Source organism: Sinohyriopsis cumingii, chromosome 12 (assembly GCF_028554795.1).
Source record: "Sinohyriopsis cumingii isolate HCF-2022 chromosome 12, ASM2855479v2, whole genome shotgun sequence".
In the NCBI taxonomy this organism is placed as follows: Eukaryota; Metazoa; Mollusca; class Bivalvia; order Unionida; family Unionidae; genus Sinohyriopsis; species Sinohyriopsis cumingii.
In genome coordinates, this window is record NC_142972.1 from 38,845,848 (window position 1) to 38,869,702 (window position 23,855).

Consider the following 23,855-nt stretch of genomic DNA (forward strand, 5'->3'; position numbering starts at 1 on the left):
ACATGTCATAAGAGGTGACTAATAGAGGTAACCTGTTTGCCCTGGAATTTATTCTAAAATGACATTCAAGGTGTGAATGTCTTGGAATTTGTTATGAGGGTGTGGTTTATATAATTGTTTGTCTAGAAAATTGGATTTTCTGTTTTGGGGATATAACCCCTTTTTATTGGCTTAATGTTTTGTTTTGTTTACTTCTTGTGGGAATATCTTGGCTTAATCTGCACAATATAGCTAGGATTGTGCTAATGTGCCATTAAATTATATCCACAAAAAGTCTTCATTTGTTCTGCATCCCCTTTATGTTTCACTTGTAAAATTGCCCATTTTGGGATCAGTATTCAAAATTGATGTCTTTCATTTTTTTTTATATCGTATCATGATATTGGTAGAGACATGTAGTGTTTCCCTTGTCTGTACATTCGTCCATCCATCATACATTTGTTACATTTCGTGTTTAGTTCATTTCAGGCATTGCAGCCAGGCATCTTGTTCAGTGTACAAATTTCTAGTTCTTTTGTGGATATTCTTGGTGCTTCTTGATTCTCGGTTTTTTTTTATTCCATGGACAATTGGTTGTTTATATATTTCTAGAATGGTCTATCTTAGATCATATCTTTATTCTCTGCAGATGACATTTCTCGAGTAAAAGAGGATTTGTTTGAAGATGTGATGGAAGATTTCAAAGAGCTGGATGCTGTCAGGGAGAGATTTAGCCAGTGGAAATTTGAGTATGGAGAATCATACAAAGAAGCATATATTGGCTTATGTCTACCAAAAATAGTCAACCCTTTTGTCAGACTGCAGCTTCTAGACTGGAACCCACTGGAGGTCAGTAGATATAGATGGACAGACCGACAGATAATTAGATTGATATGCTAGGATGTGTAAAGATTAAGGATAATCTCGAATGTTAATTGATACACAAGCTACAAATTTGTAGAGATTTCTACAAGAAAAATTGTGTATAGACACCACAACAGTATGAATATTGCATAGGTGTCAAGAATAATATGTTGGTATTAAAAGTGGAAGGGCAGATAAAGCAGCCAAAGCTGCCCTACATTTACCTATTGTAAATGGAAAAACACTAATACTGAATTATATAAATTAGCATGTTCTGTGAGCCTTGCAAAATACATGGAATGAACATCCAACCTATCACTGGAAAGTGTCATCCCTCGTGTAGATAAAATTGCAGTGACAGGGTGATATTGTACCAATCACATGAAGGACATAATTACCGAAGGGTGAACCTCTACTATTGTGTGTACATACCTTACCAATCTCCATTGAAAGTGGGACATTCTTGTCAAGTGTATCAACTTACACCGGTTGAAATACATTCCCAGTTATCATAATTTTAAGAAAGAAGCTCAGCTACATCTCAAATTAAAGGGAAGAAACCTTTTCCAATACATCGTATCTCAAATCTTTCATAGAATTTTAGTTGGGGATTATTGACCTTCGATGGAAAAAATCTCTGTGGTATTGAGTGTAAATGTATTTACTACATTTTGCAGTCATTATTTTGCAAAATTTGTTTGTATTTTTGTGAATTTTTCGCAGCTATGGTCTTTGTTTTTCTGATCTTGTGCCCCAATATCAAACATAGCATCGGTGGTGCATTTTGTTGGTTGCTCATTCACTCACTGCATGTAAGTATGCTTCAAATCCTTGAAGGCTGTTATTTGTCCAGTTTTTCATCTTTTCAGCAAAGTATGTTTAGTCAGTATTTTTTCCCAGTTTAAAATTCTATAACCACAAAACACATGACCAAAGAGGTGATGTGATGCCTTGAACTGAATTAACTGCTGCAGCAAATTTTATTACCATCCTCAGAAACTTAATTGGAGACCTGTTTGAAAAAATTTATCATACGACGACTGCAGATAAAGGTTATTTAGGTAATGTGTATTTTCAAGGTAGCAAGTCAGCTTGTCATCAGTTATAAATTAATTTTTGAAAACATTAGAATGAAATAAATACTGTTGTTGGGTGAATTAGTATAGTTTTCTCAAAGAAAAAAATTAGTTTTATAGATAATTAGTTTGGCAGAAGATAATTTAATCATGGAAGAATAATACTAACACAAAAGCAACAGCAAATCCAGAACCAAAAATGACACATTTTCTAGTACTTTCTAATAATTAGGTATGTTGATGCTTTTCTCTTTTGTCGTCACTCTTTATATCTGCTTTGGGTGCTTTAATATTAAATTTCACAAATATATGCTTGCCTTATAATTTTGATGAAAATATCTCTGGTAAGAGCCTCTAAAATTTCAGGATCTCTGGGTATGGGGAGTGTGTGTGTATAGGCATTAATTTGAGATGCACAGCATAGCAGTTTACTGTTACGTCTTTTCCAGTGATATGTACCATGCTATTTTTTCACTATATTAGTATTTTGGTAGTTTCTGAAGTAAAGAAAGGAACAAATGGAAATTCCAGAGTAAACTTGTTATGAATTTAATGATATTAAAATAATGTTTTCATTTTTCATGACAAAATAATTAAAAAATATATACAAAGTAGTTGTATTTGTTACAAGTTAATTTTAAATATTAAAAATATAATTATATTTATGATCCATTAATCATGTTTGACGTGTTATGTATGCCAATGTCGTGGCCAAATGGGATGTTGTTAAAGAAATTCAGACCAAATCCAACTTTTGGAAAAATTAAGAATTAATTGTTTTAAAAAGTTTTATACTGGCATAATATAACATGTTCATTACAAGTAATCCTTTGACTGTGAATCATCCTAAACTTTTTACGAGAGTAGTTGTTTTCTGAACCTGAACATTAAATTGATGGTCACTAATATAATTGTGGTATGCAGTGCAGTATATTCAGAAATACTGTGGTACAGATTTTTTTGTGATACCCAGCTGTAATAGACACACACACAATTTTAATATTCACTCTTTTGCTCTTTTTTTTGTTGTTGATTTTTGCATTACATGTATATGAAAATTTGATCATGACGTGAAATATGTCAGCAGTTTTCTATATCATTAGAGTTTTGTGATCTTTGTATGTGGGATTAGTTGGTTTTCCTTTTCAGAACATACTGTAACTATTGATATTGATGTTGTTGATTTTTGAATGCTAGTGGACAAAAGGTTTACTCATTTAGAATATTATTTCATTCTGCAGGAAAATTGTGCAGACTTTGAAGAAAAAAGATGGTTCGAGTGCATGCTATTTTATGGCTTCAAAGAGGGTGAACCTATAGACAAGGAAGATGATGATGTCAAATTACTGCCATCTATAGTGGAGAAAATTCTCATTCCAAAACTTGCAAGTGAGTTGAGTCCTGGGTAATTTTACATTTACAAAATGTGAGAAGAATCAGACATTTTGCCATTAAGATTTTCAAATACAATCAAAAGTTTTTAATGCCATAGTATGTTAACATTTTGTTGTTTTTAATTGTGTGAAGTTGTGAGATTTTAAGTATTGACTTAAGTCTGTATATGTTATAAATGTATTTTGTTGACTCAATGATACTTTTCCGTATTGATTCATACCAGTCATTATCCATATGAGAACAATTTTAAAACACTTGTTGATTCTCAGGTATGCATGGGTAGTCATCTCATGTTTGCAGGATTGATGTTTTAGATGTAGTATTAAACAGTTATAACTTTTGATCAATTGAGTTGTTATGACCGTTGTCTTAAACTAAATAATATAAAGAAGCAAAACCAACTAGTTTAGTAAAATTCAGCAAACATTTTATTTTGTTAGAATACAAAACAAAAATTCAAACGACACAATATTGTGAATAAAATGCAAAATAATCCCAAATGTTCTTTCACAGTTCCAAAAGTTTAGAATGCTCTGAATGAATTCCTATAATCTTGACTGTCCTGCTGTACTAAGTCTTAAATGTCGTGATGTACCAGTAGTTTTGAATGTGCTGATATACCAATAGTCTTGAATATGGTGATGTACCTACCATCAGTCTTGATGTAACACAATAATAAAATCCAGAATGTCTTTGAATGAATTCACAAAAATCCCAAAGAATGGTGTTATTCCAAAAAGTCGATGATCACTTTGTAATTCCAATGAATAATTTAAATAAATGTTTCCTCTCAGATCATATCTGAACACAACAGTAAATGATTCCATAGACTGAACTTAAAACAAGAATGAAAACTTTGTTTACCAACTGTATATATACCAATTTCATTTGGCCTAAGACACAGTAGGAAGCCCAGGATGTGGGTAATTTCAAATGAGAAATTCCATCAAATTGGTACACAAGTTTAGTCTTTGAGCTTACATTTTAATAAACATTTTGTTTACCATCATTAATCATGACAAAAATCTGGAAAGCAAAACATGACAGTAGTCATGTAAGCCAAAACTACCCACAATCACGGACAAAAGTCAAGTACATAATATAAATTAAATATACATAACATGGTGGAATTGCCTACTCATTTCTATATAGTATGCAGCAGTTTGTATGGATCATTTGTTATGTTTAAGGGGACAGTTTCAAAATTAAACTGGAAATGACCTTTCTTCTTGGACCTTCCTAATTATTGGAATATATGTTTAATGTGTTTACAATTATCATTGCAGAATTGGCTGAACTGGTTTGGGACCCCCTGTCTACAGCACAGACTTCCAGACTTGTCAACTTTGTACAGAAACTACAGCGAGACTGTCCCTCTGTCAATCAAGAAAGCAAAAATACACAGGTTGTTTGTCAGGCTTCATCTAGATTACTCAAAGGCGCATTAATTTTATCCATGTTGATGATAACATTGATGTCATCCATTTATAAAGTTTTACTGTTGATATATCAACAAAATAGAACAGTTTTTTTACAGTGATATTGTAATCATCATTGATATCATCATCATCATCATGACTTTATTTTCTGTTTCTTTGTCCATTATCGGCATATTTATGTGATTATTATATGAGTATACCATTCCAAAGAAACAGCCATATAATCTTCCTACCAACCTCACACCTCCCAGATTATTAATTTAAAAGCAGTCTTCATTTAGCGATGCAAAAGTGATATTACTGCCCCTTTAAATTTCACCAGTTTAAATTTTCCATATTGTATCAGCTTTATCTGATTGAGGACAAAAAACAATTCTTTTCATCAGGAAATACAAGATTGCCAAGAATAAAAAGTAAATCAGTTAACAGGTCCATGTTCTGTTAATTGGTAAATGTTTCTGAATTATATATTTAATATCAGTTCTGTCAGTAATGAGACCAACATTGAGTTAAATGGTATAAGATTGATTGTTAAAGGTTGGAATAATGCAGTCTTTAGCTTTAAATTGCTGTTATATGATGCGCTAAATTATTTATTCGTGAATGCTTCTATCTAGTTCATAATTCGTTAGCTGTAAATTGCTGTAAAATGATGCATTAAATTATTTATTCATGAATGCTTCTATAAAGTTCATAACAGAACAATACCATGGTATCATTTGTGTTCATGGATCTCAATTTTTCATGGTTTTTATAAAAAATAAATACATTTTCACGGGTACTTAAAGTCATGGTCTTGCCGGTCAAAGTTTGCATATTTGTAGGTATTTAATTTTGTAGATTAGCCTTTATAAATACCCCCAACAAAGAATACACAAGAACAAAAATATGTCAACAATAAATGGTGATCACTTAAATTGTTAACCAATACTACCTGTATTATTGCAATCAAACACCTGTCAAGATCAATCACTCATACCCAATGTCAGGGGGATTTGATCCAGTCAATAAATACCCAGTGTTGGAGGGAGTTGATCCAGCCAATAACACTAAGCTAATAGAACGTGTATGATCTCTTCTTTAAAACACTATTTAATAAGCTGCACCATCAGTTGCTTTCTGATGACCATGGCCTTAACACGGGGGCTTAAAAAGTGGTAAAGTTCAACTTAGTTCCCCGTTGGTTTGGATAATGTCATCATTCCACATATGATGACTCGGTGCAGTTAGCAGGCAGTTGATATTTCATAAGTTCAGAGCCCATCTAAGACCAAAGTGCTAATTAATTGAAAAACAATGGAATCACTCCATTGTTTGTGCCTTCTTCATGTTTGAACCTACTTCAAGTACTAGACATTGCAATAAATAAGGACTATACTGGAATATGAAATTGGAGAAGATCGCTGCATTCTGTTAGTGAACCTTGTCATCTTGTCAGTCAAACTGATTCTTGTTGAATGAGTAATTGGAGTTCTTGCCAAAATATGCAAAAGACTAGACCATATTATCTATGGTTTTGAATGTTGGACTTGTTTATTTCAACAATTTTGTGGATTTATTTTACCTGACACATATGTACCAGCAGAGCTGATTACCACAGTATTTAAAATCAGTGAAGTATAAGCTGTAATTTGTTTACCTTGTGTTTCATTACTAATTGTGCTTAAAACAATAATTCTAGTAATTTATAATCATGTTGTTGATTGGGATTTAGCATGCATGGGTAAAATGAGATGTACTTTGTTGAAAATTTAAATTTTTGGACATCAGTTTCACCTCATTGAAAAACATTTGAATTAGTATTAAATCTAATTTTCATGTACTAGTATCATTCATTTCATTAATGCTATCATTTGAATACTCAACACTTTTTCTTGTTTTTCACTGCCCCTGATTATGCCAGAACATTGATTTAAGGAAGTCAGTGATAATTAAGTTACTGGATGCCGTATATGTACATATGCATTGAAAAACAATATCAGTTGCTTTATAATTTTTTTAATTGTTTAAAATCAAACAAACAATTGCAAAAGCTAACATTTTATCATCAGATTACAGATTTGACATTTGTTTATCAGTAGCTTTGTTTATCTCTGGAATGAAACACATTGTTTATCTCTAGAATGAAACACATTAGGTATATGTTTCTTTAGTGTATGTGACTAATTTTTGTTAGGTTTTTACATTTATTGGTTATTTAAACCCAGAAATCCATGAAAAATTGGTACCTCATGAACATTAGTGATTATACAGTAATAGATGAGTCAATGCATGGAAATATATGTATCCAATATCTCTCAAATTCTGCTGCTGAATTAGGTTTTACTGAGGACTCTGGTGTCTCGAATGAAGAAAACTCTAGATGATGATATTTTCATGCCCTTGTATCCCAAACAGTAAGTGCCCATTTTACATTAATGTGTCTGTAAAGCTTGTATTTATATATTTTTGCATCCCAAAGAGTAGGTACACATTTTACGTTAATGATCTGTCTGTAATGCTTGTATTTATTTACTAATAGATGGGAACAATAAGGATAATCACATGTAAAATGTTTATATTTTAACTTAGCTAAGTTTTTAAGCAATCACCATTAATTATCACCTGAAAATGTATGGGTTGGTGTGCATTTTCTTGTACTTCTCACGTATGAATATCTGTCCCCAAATTATAGGTAATAGTGCTATGTCACCAATTGTCTATAAACTAATAGCTGAATGAATAGTTAATAAAGCATCAGATTTGTACCAATTGAAAATAGACTCCTTGTCAAATACAGGGCTGTTCCATATAAATATCATGTTACCCAGGGAAGGCAGTTTAAAAAAAACTGTGAGGGTACTTCAATTTCAAAGAGTTAATATTTAGATGATAAGAAAATTGTAAATTGCATCTTTGAATGAGTATCCCACATCAAAAGTGCTTTCCCTGGGTTCCAGGTATATTTTACTGGAACAGCCCATAGAAAGAAAGGTGTTGATGAATGAATTTTTCAGTGTGACTCAATTTTTGAGATTGTGATGGTTTCTGCAACAGAAGGTTGTATGCAGGTGATAGTCATCTGGTTGTATAACACTAACATGTACTGTTGACTTTATCATTTTTACTCAAAAGACAGCTTTAAAAATTTTGATTCATTTTATCTTTTTTTTTTCTATTTAACAAGAGATATGTTGTTCAAGTTGCAATCTCTTCCAGAGTTCATAGTGCTCTAAATTTTTGTAGGTTACAAGTGATGTCTTATCTACAATGTATTAATGTAATGATGATGCCATTTTAAGCTGCTTTGTAAGCAAAAGGGAACATCCTTTTTCTGACTTTTATTGTAAGTGCTTTGACAGTGTACAAGTAGGTCATTATAAATGCTGTAAGTTTCATAATCGTTAGAAAAGTATGACAGCACATTGGTGGTGGTGGTGGGTCAAATAATTCAGGTGTTAATGCATAAATAAATGAATAAGCACTGAAATATTTAGAAAGGAGATTTTATTGTATAACTTTCCTTACTAATATCTGACAACACAAACAGTGTTTCATGCTGTTCCTTGCAAACCTCTCAGAATTGTAACAAATTTATGTTGCTAGGTTTGAGCAATTACAAGTAAAAGAAGTGTTTTTGGGGAGTCAAAGGTAATAAATAGACTAGGCAAAAAAATCTTTTTTCAAACTCTTGTGCTGATGTTTTCCACCAGATTATATTGTTTAAACACTGACTGGATGTTTATTCCATAGCACCCTATTGATGCAGTATCATGTGACAAGAGAATGTTTTTTTAACCTTCAGGGTTTTGGAAAACAGAAACTCGGGACCCAGTGTATTTTTTCATAGGCAATCATGGATTTGTATCAAGGTAAGGATTCTGTTTCTGCAGCCAAACATATTATTGTCAGTCCTTTGAATGACTTTTCATAGGTATTACTTTTCGGGTACAGGCAGCAGTGGTGACATTATTAGTAATGTTTTGGTCCTATGATTGCCTTGTATGACCTAGCTGAACATCAGACCTGCCAACCCTTAGGATTCTGCCATAAGTCTCACAAAAATGACCGTTAAAATACGGACTTTCAAAATAAAAGCAAAAACTACAGAAAAGTTATTGTTGCCATAAAATCCTTATAATTGGCTTATCTGTGCTTGATTTGGATCCAGGTGTTATGTTAGAATTAGTGGAGTTAGTAAGGGAGCCAGGCTAACTTTACAGCAATACCTCTGATGCTTTAAACTGCACTTTTTTATGCAATGCATCTCCATGATCAAACTTGATTGTAGAATTTTTTTTTAAATGACTTCCTGCAAGCGATGTATGTTGAAGACGAAAAAGAAAATAAGCCTCTTAAAAAGTTTTAATAATCAGTACAGAAGAATAAAAAGGAATATTCAGATTCTTGCGGTTAAAACCTTGTTTAGTAAATATGTTTTCCAGCTTGACAATATCATTTTATGATGCATTGCTACACCTTACTGAAAACTGGTCAAATGTATGGGAAGAAAAGTCAACTGCCTTACTTAGACAGTCTTGCTAGGGTTGACAGGTCTGGAGCACAAAGCTAGAATATAATTATGTGAAACCTTTAGATAGCCAGTGTGTGTGTGTGTGTGTGTGTATGTGCGTGTGTGTGTTTGTGTATATGTGTGTGTGCTTTAAAGCAATGCCAAACTGAATGGAATGAGATAAAGATCCTGGCAAACAAGATTTACTGAGCTTTTGATTTGTATATTCCAAAACAAATGGTCTGGGCTTTGTCAGGTGAACCCAATAAATATAGCAGTCATTCCAGGAATCCTTAGAAATCTACTGACTACTGGGGCAATTTTTTATGTAAAATCCCATGCTCGCAGTGTCCTTGCTAATGTCTATATCAAATATAATCAGTGACCTAAGTTCATTGGGGTAATTTTCAGCAAGAGCAGCTGTTTAGTGTATAGATGACCTTTAGGCAGCCATATGCAATGCATCCAACTTCTGCAGGCTGGCTGGGATGGATAAAAGAAAACTAGGCTTCTCCCACAAGCCTTCTGCCAACTGTTAGTGACTTTGCTTCCCTCCCACCCACAGGTGACCCTCCTGAGGGCACTGTGCTAGACTCTTGATCAGTATATTTCAGGCAGATGATTCGGGTGTTCAAATCAGTTTAGAGGGTCTCTGGATCTTGTTCATCCAGCTGTCTCCACATTCATCATTCCCTCTTTATGATTGCAATCTCAAGTGATCTCACTACTTGCAAGCTTTCTCACATACCCACATTGGCAAAGCCTAAGACACACACATGTGAGATGGAAGATGAAAGTGATCAGGACAAGCGAGTGCCTTAGACTACTTGGCCCCAGGGACCTCCAGGGTCAGGATGGAGATGGCAAGGTCCATCCATCTGCATGTGATGCAAAGAATACAGGATTGGTTGCGACCTGTCTGGCATGTATTTTCATATACCTATTGAAGAAAAGAAACTAGCCCCTCTCACAATCAAGGAATACTATTCCATGACTTCAGACACATGTAGACATTGTGGAAGAGATGAGATTGGTCGCAATGAGGACCTTTCTGATTTGTCCAGTTTTGACATATCCAGGCAATGCTTGCTCACCTTGTTCCCAAAATGGAACCTTACCTGGGTCTTAATATCTATCAGCTTGTCTAAGTTGAAGCCTTCTTTCCATGTCACATAAACAGTTATCACACAAGACTTGTGTCTTGATAGCCCTTGCTTCAGCAGGCAGGGTGAATGAGCTTCATGTATTGTCATGGATTCAAACTACATGCAATTTCCATTTACTACACCTTTTTATAACATCACAACCTCAGCCCCAGGGATGACCTTAGAAACTTGAGCTGGATTGGTCATTTGAACTAATGATGTAACCTGGTTTCATTTCCAAAAGCTGGCTGCCATTGATAGGCAAGCAGCATATCCACTCTCCTTGATCAAGTCATCAAAAGAGGCAAAGCAACAGGACCCATTACACACCCTCATATACTGTTTGAGATACATGGAGAATATCTGTGCTGGTCATCAAATGTATTTCCTAATTGTTATGGCCGGATAGCAAGACATAACCCCAAAAGCAGTGGCATCTTTGCTGAAAATGGATTTTTTGAATACCTAGAACTCTAACTGGATCAGGTACAACTCATGAAGATTCATCTTACAAAATATGACAGATTTCTGCATGTCTGGCCTTCAAAAATAATGTCTCAATTTGAGATGTGGGGGAGTTATTTGACTGTCATGCACCATCTACTTTATCCAGCTTCTGTTTGCATGACATGCCTCACAAGGACAGAGAATGAATCCTGTCAGGCCATTGGTAGCTACCCTGACAGTTACTACACCTTTTTATAACAGCACAACCTCAGCCCCAGGGATGACCTTAGAAACTTGAGCTGGATTTGCCCAGGAAACTTCTGAATGTAAGGCAATTGCCAGTTGCTCATACATGAGATGGGGTAAAGTATTTGAAAAAGTATATTTTTTAGTAGGTTATGTTTCTCAGAAAATACTTACAGAAGTACATTACTATCAATCTCTCCCAAAAGATGTGAGCATTGGGTTATAGGTTTCACTTAATCTTTTGCTGGTTACATCTGGGATACGGGTTGCTACCTGCAGGAACTAGGGGGCTTGAACTGTAAGAGTAACTTTCTTTGAGTTCTGTAATGTATAGAAGGAAATATGTTTTTTGGTTTTCAGAGAGGGTTTTATTCATAGGTAGCAGATAGTAATTTCATAATGTTAATGTGACTGGGTAAGTATTTTCTAAAAAATGATAATTCACAAACAAATTCCATCCTCAAACTGTTGATTACAGGTAATACTTTATTTCTCAAAATCCTTGATTACAGGCAATACTGTATCTCAGACTATTAATTATAGGTAATACTTTATCAGATTTTGTGAGTTTATGATTATGTCATGAAAATAAAAAGAATAAACCACATAGAAATTTTCTGATGGGCAGTTCAAAGCATTTCCAAGAATCAAACCACATAGAAATTTTCTGATGGGCAGTTCAAAGCATTTCCAAGTTTTGATGTTTATGTTTTTTTTCCCACAGTTGCTTGGTAACATTTTGTCCTGGCATGGTATTCTGGCCACCAAAGTTCTGCAAGGGCTGGGTTTAGATGGTATTCTAAACCGATACATCATCCTGGGTTTACACTCCACACCATTTAACACAGAGACCCTCCAGAAATGCCAGGCTGTGAGTATCAGATAATTTCATTATTTTAACTAATGATTTTGATTGTTGAATTGTGGACATGAGTTGTCTTGAAAATAGTGGAAAACTGAGAACCTTAAACAGCTAGCATTTTTATTGAATAGCCATCCATATTTGCATTTGTTGGAACTTAGTACCACAGAGTTGCCAGGTAAGCAGAGTAGCTTGTTTGGCTATCCAGGCATCATGTATTGGCTGTTCGAATGGAAAGAGTTGTTCATGTAATTTTACCAAGGAGTCATTTTTAATGTTAGAAGTTGATGACATGATTTTTGTTGTGTACATATTGTTGATTCTTTATTAGAAAGTGATATCTTAAAATTTTTCAGTTTAACATTTTGCTTCATATTTAGACCCCAAAATAATTATTAATCATTTTATATTGTTTCAATGCACATGTTCGATAAGGTATCCAATAGCTGTAATTTTACACTCAGTGCCTTAATTCAATATGTGAGGTACATAAGGATAGAGAAAACAGAGAAAAAACATAAGGTTTTCAAACAATAGTAATACTGAAAATGAAAGAAGAAAATACAAAATAACAGTATATGAAAATTAAATTTAATACTTATTCAGATTGATTCTTCGTTCAAGTACAACTGTTGTTGAAGCATTTAAATCCTTCAGAAAGCACATTTCATTTGATCCATGCATTTTTAATCGAAAAGAACAACAATCCTGTAAAATACTATATCTATTTCTTGAAACACTATTAATAACGAAACACTATGTATCTACACTAATTACAGCAGAGTATTAAAGCTCACACTTCACAGATTTTTGTGGACAAAGCCACTGTATCAATATCGTGTCAATCAAGTCTCAAAGTACTCACAAATGCTTCTCGGGTAAATAATCCCCAAAAGTAGCTGAATTAAACAAGTCCAGCTTTCTCAAAACCAATGATAATTAAGTTCGATCTTTCACTCATTGTCACGTGAGCTGCAATTATCGATTCAGCATGAATTGGCCTGATTAATGATGTTGCAAGGTTTGCAAATACTGTGCACTGATCATCATCAGTAACCTCTTTTTCCGTAATATCGTCCATGACCAGTTTAGCATACCACTCGTGGAATTGTGACTTGAATTCTTCTTTAATAACCGATTGGCCAAGCATTGTTGGCTGCATCGGCTTCATTTGATGTTGAACACTCAAATGAAAACATGGCAAAAGTGATTAATCTTGATAGGTGTTTTATTTGTGCTCATAGAGATGGAAGTATTGTTTTAGTGTTCTTGGCTGTGTTGGCTTCTACTGATGTTATTCACTTGGTGAAAACAAGGTGTAAGTATTGAACTTGCCAGGTCTTTAATTTGTGCTTATACAGGTGGTAGTATTGCTTTAAACATTAAAGTGACCGTTGTTTGCATCAGCATGGTGTGATTTTGTAGTATTCTTTTTTTTTGGTATTTGTAGAGGTTATTCCATGAAATTAAATACCTACTAATTTGCAAACTTTGACTGGCAAAACCACAAATTTAAGTACCCACAAAAATGCCCTTTTTTTTTTTTTTTTACAAAACCATGAAAATTGAGCCCAACAACTTTATGGAACCTCAGATTCAGATATCTGTCAGTAAAATTGGTTAGAGCTGATCAGGTTTTGATAGGAAGACATGAACAGTGTCTATTAAGTAGAAGTATTTGTACATAAATCATGTCAAAAATGACTAATCTGATGAAAATGGTACCAGTCTCATATGCTAGATTGGGGGAGAGGGGTTGTCCATCCAGAACACCTGAGGTATTTCTGTGATCAAAGAACGTTGATTTCATGTCAAAACTACTGACACTTTTACCTGGATGGTCAGGGTTTCATTCAGTGAATAAGACCATTTTTTATCCTGGTGAGAGACTACTTTCTGTCAATGAATAGTGTTAATTGTGAGTGTCTGGCAAACTAATTTATATTGTTGTATGTAACAACAAATCATATCAAACTGTCATTTATATTTTAGTAGGTAACAAGAAATTAGTGTCAATTATGTTGTAACAACAAACCACATTATTTGTGGTGACGTGCCTTGAAACATTTTTCCATTTCATTATTTAAGATTCTAAGTCTGATATAATGTTTTAGCACAGTGACCCATTAAGGTTTTTATTCCCTACCAATGAAAATTGTGGGGTTTTAAAGTTTACCATAGTCTGTTTGAGTGGCTAAGCTGGCATCCATTTTGGTTCCAAATGATAAATTCTAGCAGTTTTCAGTGTAGCTTGCTCTGTGTGTTTCCTTATGCCTTAGAATAACCCTTCTGATTCTGAATCAGCCCCTAATAAAAAAATTTTAGGTAATTTTTTTGGCAAACTCAAGTCCATTTGTTCCCATTAGCCCCAATACAAACTATGTTGTGTTGATATATTGAAGGGGGGTAGTTGCTTTATGGTCAAGGTCACTGTTTCTCCAAATAAAACCAGATTTTTCCATTCTTTTGACAAGTTCTAGATGACAAATTTCATTAAAAATTTAGTACTCTATACTTGATTTTGATGAAACTTGGTACATTTATGATAACCATTGTACCTTAGAAAGAGTTCTAAGACTTTCAGTTTTGGAGTCAGTAGTCTAAGGTACAGGATCATTGTTTCAAAAAGATGGATTTCATCTTTCTAAAGAATAACACGACTTGAATATAGCAGATTTCAGGGTAGCTTGAAGATCAGGTCAGGTGCTAAAATTTGATTTGGCCTTAACATTTAATTTCTGAACAATGACTGCATACATTTTCTCCTTATGTTGGCCATAGTATCTTGTGCTGTGTAGTACACTTTAAATATCAAAGGAATTGCATATATTATGTTTCAACACTGATGTTTTTCTACTGTCAGGATGAAGTGTTGGAATAACAGAAGAGGTTTCTCAAGAAGTCACATTTCTGTGAAATCTGCACATATTGTATAATTCAATATATTTTCCACCAGAAGCAAACTAACAATTTCCTCCTAGCTCAAAGTTATTCATTGCTTCAGGTAGTTACTGTTTTTTTCAAAGGGTGTGATTTTTAAACAAATGACCTTATTTACAATGTTTGAATTGGTGAAAAAGAGAAAGAGTGATACTGTTCCATCTAAGTATCATTGTTCACTGTCTTGAAATTTCTCTTTTGTAATAAACCATGAAATCCACAGTAATTAGCACCCATTGAAGAGTGGAAAATTCATTGTGTGTACAGGATGAGTCACATTTTATCACTTGCAGCTTTTAAAAAAAAATATAATAATTGTCATATTTGTGTCTTTCCTGCAGATTGTTTCCACGTTCCCCAAACAGTGGTTTAGTGACCTGGAGGGAGATAAGACACTTCCTCAACTGGAGAATCTGTGTCGCTTCCTGATGTATGCTGCCTCCATTCTTGATAAAGCCAGCAACACACCACGGGACTCGGAAAGAAAAGAGTACAGGTAATATATTTTAGTTATTGAATCTTGTCTGTGTGTGTGAGGGAATGACAAGTAGTGAAGTTGGATTTAATTACATAATTACTACAGATCTGAGTATTAGGCATTTCTGCTTCAATTTACATGTTGTGTTGATTTGTATTAGACAGTATCTTCATCTTTTGTAGAGAGTTCCTATTGTTGAGCAATACAATTTGACAGAACATAATGAGATTCTTTCAAATCCCACACTAACACATCCATCTGTAATGAGTGTGTTGGTCCATAACACATCCAAATTGTTTAGTGGAAATTTGTGAAAATTGTGTAATGTATTTGAAGTAATATTTAATAAAAGGCATGGATATGTGTGAGGGCAGGTCTTAAAGTTTGCTCTAGTTTATTGCTAAAAGTGTATAATTGGAAAGATCTGCCAGGTCAGTTAGACTCTAATTGTGGAATGCAAATACAGATGTAAGTAGCACTTAAGCTCTCTAATTTCTGGTTACAGTCAGAACTTGGTAAATCTTTTAAAGTGGATGGATGAGTAGGGTCTAGTTGATGAACTGATACAGATCAGAGCCCAGACAGACAACAAAAGATTCATATTTATAACCCTTACTGTTTATGCTTTCATATCTATATTGTCTCTACAACCCAATATGACACTAGACTAGTTTTCAGTCAACTGCTTATTGTTATAGTATCTTTGAACATGGACTGAAATGTCAAGAATAATTCATTTCATCATAGTAAGAAAATGTCAGTACATATTTTGTACATCTACAATGCATAGGTGAGACAGGAATCACCTTTCCAACTACATTGGCATTGTTGTTCTAGGCATTAACACTTAATTTTTACATTTGGTTCTGTTTGTCTGACAGAATTGTATTTTGTCATGAAGCTTGATGAGTGAACATATCTTGCATTGTTCTACTCACCATTTGCAAAAGTAGGTCACAGACCTTTTCATACTTCCACATTTGTATTGGGTTTTGCATGAGGCTGTCACAACCTTGAATGTATTGTTGTTAAAAGTGATGTGTATATTTATCCTGGAGGATACTAACCATTGTAACCTACATTTATATGTTTATCTCAGTTTTCTGACACTGTTATATGTACAGTAAGTAATTAAATTCATTGGGTGTATTCATCTTGTAATGTACTACTCGCCATGTGCAAAAGATGAAAAGAGTGACTTACTTTTTTCATGGTATAGCAGTTGTGTTTTTGCATTTCATCCAGCTCCTTGGACACTGTTGTATACAGTCATGATATTTGGTGGATGTATTTATTTTTTGGAATGTTAATCACCTCATTAATCTGTTTATTATGCTATGACCCTGTCTTTTATAGACCATCTGTCAACTTTACATTTTCTGTTGGTCAACTTCATGTGTAAAGCACCTCCATTGCAAAACTTGACAAGCAATTTATCCTTGACAAAAGAAAAAAAAAACTGGCTTAAAAAGCCAGAGGTCATGGCCACACAGTGACTTAAGTTTTCCACCATCTACAGTTAGCAAACTTTGTGATTGGCCGGCACTTGTGGTAAAGAAGAACCCTATCTATTTTAGGGTCAGGGAATCAAATTCACTGTCAGTATGACAGGCCCAAACTTTGTGGATATCTTACAGTCTGGGTAAGGAAGAACTTTGTAGATTTTGGGTTGCAAAGTCAAGGTCACTGCAACTTAAGAACAAAAATGGCATCTGCATAAAACATAAACTAAACATCATAAACCTGGATCAAACTTTGGTACTTTGGATAGGTTGTTGTTGTTGTAGGGTTTGACGCCATTTTTCAGCACACGATAGGCTATACATGGCGGCCAGTGTTAGTGGTGGAGGAAGAACCCGTGAAAACCCCAGAAAGAACCACTGACCCACAAGAAGCTACTGACAAACTTTCTCACATACCCACATTGGCTGAATACGAGACTCGAACCCACGCAGACAGAGGTGAGATGGCAGTGATCCGTAACGGAGAGCGCATTAGACCACTCGGCCACTCGGGGCTCCACTTTGGATAAGAGAGAACCATATTGATTTTGGGGTCACAAGGTTAGAGATAAAGGTCACTGACTAAAAGAAGAAAACTAATTTCAGCACAGTAACATTAGTTCAATGTCACTTGCCTGAATTAAACTCTTTATGTCACTTGTCATTGATTGTTTTGAAATTAGTAATTTCCAGAGTCAACTATACCCTACTAGTGTCTACTTTGAAGACTATGAAACATGGGATGGACATATCATGTGTCATTCACAGTACTCTTGTTCATTCGTTTCTCTTTAGCAAAGAAATAATGTGAGTTCACTTATATTAATGGGATACCAATTATTGTGAATTTATGGTAGCTTCAAAGACCCATTGAAAAATAATCATGCTGATGAGGCAATATGAGCCCTTCATAACTTGTAATTAAGTTGCAACAAAAACTGGTATTCCTGCAAATAAATTAATTCAGGGTATGTTCTTGTTCATGTTAGTAGTGTACATGTTATTATGTTATTCTGTGAAATTGTAAGTGTATTTCTTCTGATTCCTTCAGTTTCTTCCCATTAAATCTTTCAGACATGTACGTATCCGTAAAGTTTCTACAAAAAAGTTACACAAGATCCAGAGAATGTGATTTTACCTATAACAATCTAATAATGAGACTTGAAATGATGGAATACTATTGCATTACTCTGTGAAGCATACAGTATGTATTAACATTGCCCTTAAATACTTTTTCAGGGACCAAAGCAAGCATGTACTTTATACTAACATTGCCCACATAATTCTGGTACCAAATCAAGCTTACAGTATTTACTAACATTGCCCTGACATGCTTCTTTATGGTACCAAATCAAGCTTACAGTATATACTAACATTGCCCTTTCATACTTCTTTCTGGTACCAAATCAAGCTTACAGTATTTACTAACATTGCCCTGACATACTTCTTTCTGGTACCAAATCAAGCTTACAGTATATACTAACATTGCCCTGACATACTTCTTTCTGGTACCAAATCAAGCTTACAGTATTTACTAACATTGCCCTGACATACTTCTTTCTGGTACCAAATCAAGCTTACAATATATACTAACATTGCCCTGACATACTTTCTGGTACCAAATCAAGCTTACAGTATTACTAACATTGCCCTGACATACTTCTTTCTGGTACCAAATCAAGCTTACAGTATATACTAACAATGCCCTGACATACTTCTTTCTGGTACCAAATCAAGCTTACAGTATATACTAACATTGCCCTGACATACTTCTTTCTGGTACCAAATCAAGCTTACAGTATTTACTAACATTGCCCTGACATACTTCTTTCTGGTACCAAATCAAGCTTACAGTATTACTAACATTGCCCTGACATACTTCTTTCTGGTACCAAATCAAGCTTACAGTATTACTAACATTGCCCTGACATACTTCTTTCTGGTACCAAATCAAGCTTACAGTATTTACTAACATTGCCCTGACATACTTCTTTCTGGTACCAAATCAAGCTTACAGTATTACTAACATTGCCCTGACATACTTCTTTCTGGTACCAAATCAAGCTTACAGTATTTACTAACATTGCCCTGACATACTTCTTTCTGGTACCAAATCAAGCTTACAGTATTACTAACATTGCCCTGACATACTTCTTTCTGGTACCAAATCAAGCTTACAGTATTTACTAACATTGCCCTGACATACTTCTTTCTGGTACCAAATCAAGCTTACAGTATTACTAACATTGCCCTGACATACTTCTTTCTGGTACCAAATCAAGCTTACAGTATTTACTAACATTGCCCTGACATACTTCTTTCTGGTACCAAATCAAGCTTACAGTATTACTAACATTGCCCTGACATACTTCTTTCTGGTACCAAATCAAGCTTACAGTATTTACTAACATTGCCCTGACATACTTCTTTCTGGTACCAAATCAAGCTTACAGTATTACTAACAATGCCCTGACATACTTCTTTCTGGTACCAAATCAAGCTTACAGTATTACTAACATTGCCCTGACATACTTCTTTCTGGTACCAAATCAAGCTTACAGTATTTACTAACATTGCCCTGACATACTTCTTTCTGGTACCAAATCAAGCTTACAGTATATACTAACATTGCCCTGACATACTTCTTTCTGGTACCAAATCAAGCTTACAGTATTTACTAACATTGCCCTGACATACTTCTTTCTGGTACCAAATCAAGCTTACAGTATATACTAACATTGCCCTCTTATACTTCTTTCAGGGACCAAATCAAGCAGATTAGCAAGATGCTGGTTAACATTCATGCCATGGATCATGCAATAGATCTCTCCAACAAGTACAGTTTCAAGATCAATTAGGACGCCCACTGCTTTGAAATGATACAGGGAGATAAACATGTCTGTATAGGACACTCTTCAGACTTTTGAATGTTATCCTTCATGCACAGATGTCCTTGATATAAATTATTAATATGATAGGGACGTGAAGGAAATTCATAAATATTGTCCTTTATGTGGATATGTTTTTGTGTGTGCTAGTGCTGATTTTATGGTACCATTTTATGCTGGACCCAGGTATTTTGACTGAGATTCATATGGCCAAGCCAAGACAAAACACAAGACTGCATTATGAATGTTGACACAAGCTATTTGTGTTGTAAGATGCAAGCAGTGTTCAGTGTTAACTGTTTTTGCGTTAATATCATTCGTCGTTGATGCAGAAGAAAATAACATGAGTTTTCTTTACCAAAACATTCGTCTGGAGCAATTTTGAAATTTTTAATTGTACAGATATGAATGATGTTTGTTTTGCCATAGTAAATTTCAAATAAAGCAACACTTGCCCTTTATTTCCGAGTGAAATCAGTATTCATTTATTTTCAATGTACCATCATAACAAAGAGAATTCATTTCATTCTGACATATATATATATATATCATTGCGGTAAATTAAAGATTTCCACTCCCATAAAATCAGTGCTTAGAGTGCAGATCAGAATTATTGGTATGACATCACTTCCTAGCTATGTCTATTGTACCACTGTGACCCGTGGGAGAGAGTGGCTATGATGTGGATGCCAACTGCTTATACAATGTTATCAGGTTATTTGTTACAATTTTTTATAACAGCCTAGTGGAAAAAAGTAAAACATGTATGAGTGCTTGGGAAATTATTAGTAGTTTACATCCCACTATAGGTTTGTTATGATCTCAATAATACAGAAAAAATGTACTCACCAACTTGCACGTTTGTATGTGCATTTGATATGAGGAATTTATGATTTTCAACTTGTACAGAGTTGAGAATAATCATTCAGCCTCTTGTTTTATTGACAGTACTTTCTCATTCTTTTCTTTATAATGATCCTTACAGAGGGATTCAGGTAGCACAAGAAACAATTACACCAATGTATACATTTTTAAATGGAATGATATCACTTTAGACTATTAGTCATGTAAAAATGTCAATTTTCAAACAATATTTAACAGGCAATCATTTTTAATATGGTTTTCTTGCTTAATTACTACACTCTTTATACTGCATTAGGTCATGAAGTTATGTCTTCATTCTATGACAGCTAAGTAATGAAGTGAAGGCATCTTCATGCTTGGATAAACATAATGTAATGTATTAGTTCTTGGTCTTCATTAGGTAAACTTTTTAGAAATTATTAGGTATTGTCCTTTGCAAGTTCAGTCATCTAATGACATCACTAGTAACCATTTTAGGTGCTAGTTTGCTCAACATGTCCTGGTGATTTTGTGGATTCATTTTCGGTATGGCTGTAATAAACTTTTAATCTTCGTAGTTGTTTCTTATTGTCAAATTATATTCTTTGAAGACGAGAAATGCTTAAAGGTAGGGCAGTATGCACAAGGCACTTTCAAGACACTGTTTCTGTGTTTGGCATATTTAAGAAAACTTAGAATTCATTTTTTGTTGAATTTTGCATTCTCAGGAAACAATCAGTAAGGTGTTGTGTTTGCCTAAGAGAATGGAGCATTTAATGATCATTTCTGGATTTAATAACTGACTTTATATCTTCTTTTTGACAAAAAGAATGATGCAGGACTTTGGGGACATTTAAACTGTCATACCGATAGTAGGTAAATAGGACCTAAATTTTATGCTATATTGACTTGGTTTTTGATCAGTATGTCAATGAACTTTGTACGTTCACACGGTTTTAACTGTGGATCAATTATGTTGAGTACTGCATAATATCAAAGTTGATCTCTGTGACTTAAATTTCTTGCATCAGTAAATTTAATCTAGGGTCAGTTTCTCAGGCAGTGCTACTTGTGTTATGTACCTTAGTGTGGATATAGCATGAAATGTATGACACCATTAGTTAGCATTGGTTTACAGACAGAATATGCTGTATCCTGTTGGTGACCTTTTTACCTTCAGCCTTTTCATACATTTTACCATTGCTAATACAATAGGCTCAGTGCTCCCACCTTCAAGTCATTAGAGGCAACTAATGAAGGCAGTCTAATGGAGTTTTTTAAAGCATGATTTAGGTAGAAAAATTAGAACTTATTATTTCTTACTTTGTCCTGTTCTACCAGTAGACTTGTTTCAGCAATAATCAACTAGATGAATTGCTACTAATTTGTTTATAGTATTCATCTATCTAGTATCTGTTTCTCAAACTTTGTGGTTAAACTGTTGATCTGTCTTAATTTCTTGAATTTTAGGAATGCTTAATGTTTTCATGTAACTATTGGATTTAGTGGCTGTTCAGTCAGTTTATTTGCTGTCCCTTTGAATGAAAAGATAAATATTTACTTCCACTCATTTTATTATCTATATAGAACTCAAGCACTTTCATCAGTTGTGGTAGATTAGACCATTTAATCTGGCCTCATGGCCAGATGCAATCTCAGGCTCAGTCACAATCCTCAAGCCAGTGAACTCTAACCAGAACAGTCACTGAAGTTACAATTCTTTCTATATTGTTTGATATAAGAACTGAACTTAAATGTACGAATGGCAGATTTTATCATTTTGGACTGGCTGTAAAGGTCCTGAAAGAGAACACTATGTTGATCGGTCAGATAGATTCTCTAGTTAAAACTGTGTATGCAGAGAAAGAAAGGCCATTCACTTCAAGAGACTTGGGTTTCATGGTTTAAACTAAATTGAAAAAGTATTGTGGATGGAAATGGAAGATAAATTCCAGATATACCTGCTTGATAATTTACAACTTGATGAGGTAAAGATTCTGATTGATTGAGTGCATCATTGGTAGGAGTAGCCCACAACCAGTTGTGAAATTTTATTATTACAAGGATAAGTATATGATTTAAAAGGATTTCAGATCGTGGAGAGAAAAAAAGACTAGAGGCAGAATAATCATATGGAGAAAAAAACACGGATGTTGGTGGGAAAAGTCTAATGCATACTTCAGGAAAGGTAGAAAAAAATAAATATTTCTGGGAATTTTCCTGTGTGAGCATGATGCATTTGTAAAGAACTGCAAACTGAAATCAGCATATTGACAAAGGAAAAAATGCAATCCTGAGATGTAACAAGTGGAAGAGAAAACTTGAGTAAGACTGAATAAAGTGCTTTGCTGAAGAACAGTAGTAGTTAGGCCAAGGCCCAGATAGACCACTCAAGGGCAAATCTCTTGTTTTCAAAGTTTGAAATGTTTATTTTGTAACATATCAGACTTGAATCTAAATTCTTGGTCTTCATGTGTGAATACAAGATCATCAAATGCAAAAGAAACAGGGAGGGGTACTGTTGCTTTTATTAAGGAGAACAAGAAGATAGTAAATAATTGCGGCTTCCAGTAATATGCTTTGACTGAATATATCCACACCATACAGCACAGACAGGAAAGGTAATACCTAAGCACACCATACAGCACAGACAGGGAAGGTAACACCTAAGCACACCATGCAGCACAGACAGGGAAGGTAACGCCTAAGCACACCATACAGCATAGACAGGGAAGGTAACACCTAAGCACACCATACAGCACAGACGGGGAACAAACACCTAAGCACACTATACTACACAGACAGGGAAAGTAATACCTAAGCACACAACTGCTCTGATGGCCTAGTGGTTAGTGTGTTTGCCTTGGATGCGGGAGGTTGTTGGTTCGATCCCTGGTTGAGTCAAACCAAAGAGTTAGAAAAATGGTACTAATAGCTGCCTCGCTTGGCGCTAAGCATTAAGAGGTTAGTGTTAGGACTGGTGGGCCTGGTGTCGGGATAATGTGACTGGGTGGGACATCATGCTACATGTCTGTGGCAAAATGCCCCAGTGCTAGACATCACTATAAACTGTCACATTGCAGACATCGTATTGATATGACTGAAAAATTGTTAAAGCTACGTTAAAAATCCAAATTGCACACACACACACACCCCCCAAGCACACCATACAGCACAGGGAAGGTAATACCTAAGCATACCATACAGAACAGACATGGAAGGTAATACCTAAGCATACTATACAGCAGAGACGGAGACC

General features: G+C 34.6%; 1 protein-coding gene across 1 annotated transcript in view; it reads left to right on the forward strand.

Annotated features, from left to right (window-relative positions):
• The window catches only part of LOC149786289 (PAX3- and PAX7-binding protein 1-like), a 61,163-nt gene extending 40,949 nt beyond the window's left edge, over positions 1-20,214 (forward strand). Inside the window, exons 12-19 of the mRNA XM_089976677.1 lie at positions 629-828; positions 3,161-3,308; positions 4,601-4,719; positions 7,073-7,149; positions 8,538-8,604; positions 11,808-11,954; positions 15,227-15,381; positions 19,627-20,214. Of these exons, the coding sequence (XP_089832803.1) occupies positions 629-828; positions 3,161-3,308; positions 4,601-4,719; positions 7,073-7,149; positions 8,538-8,604; positions 11,808-11,954; positions 15,227-15,381; positions 19,627-19,723 (1,010 nt within the window). The 3' untranslated portion in view covers positions 19,724-20,214. The remainder of the gene's footprint in view (positions 1-628; positions 829-3,160; positions 3,309-4,600; positions 4,720-7,072; positions 7,150-8,537; positions 8,605-11,807; positions 11,955-15,226; positions 15,382-19,626) is intronic.
• Positions 20,215-23,855: the final 3,641 nt, after the last annotated feature.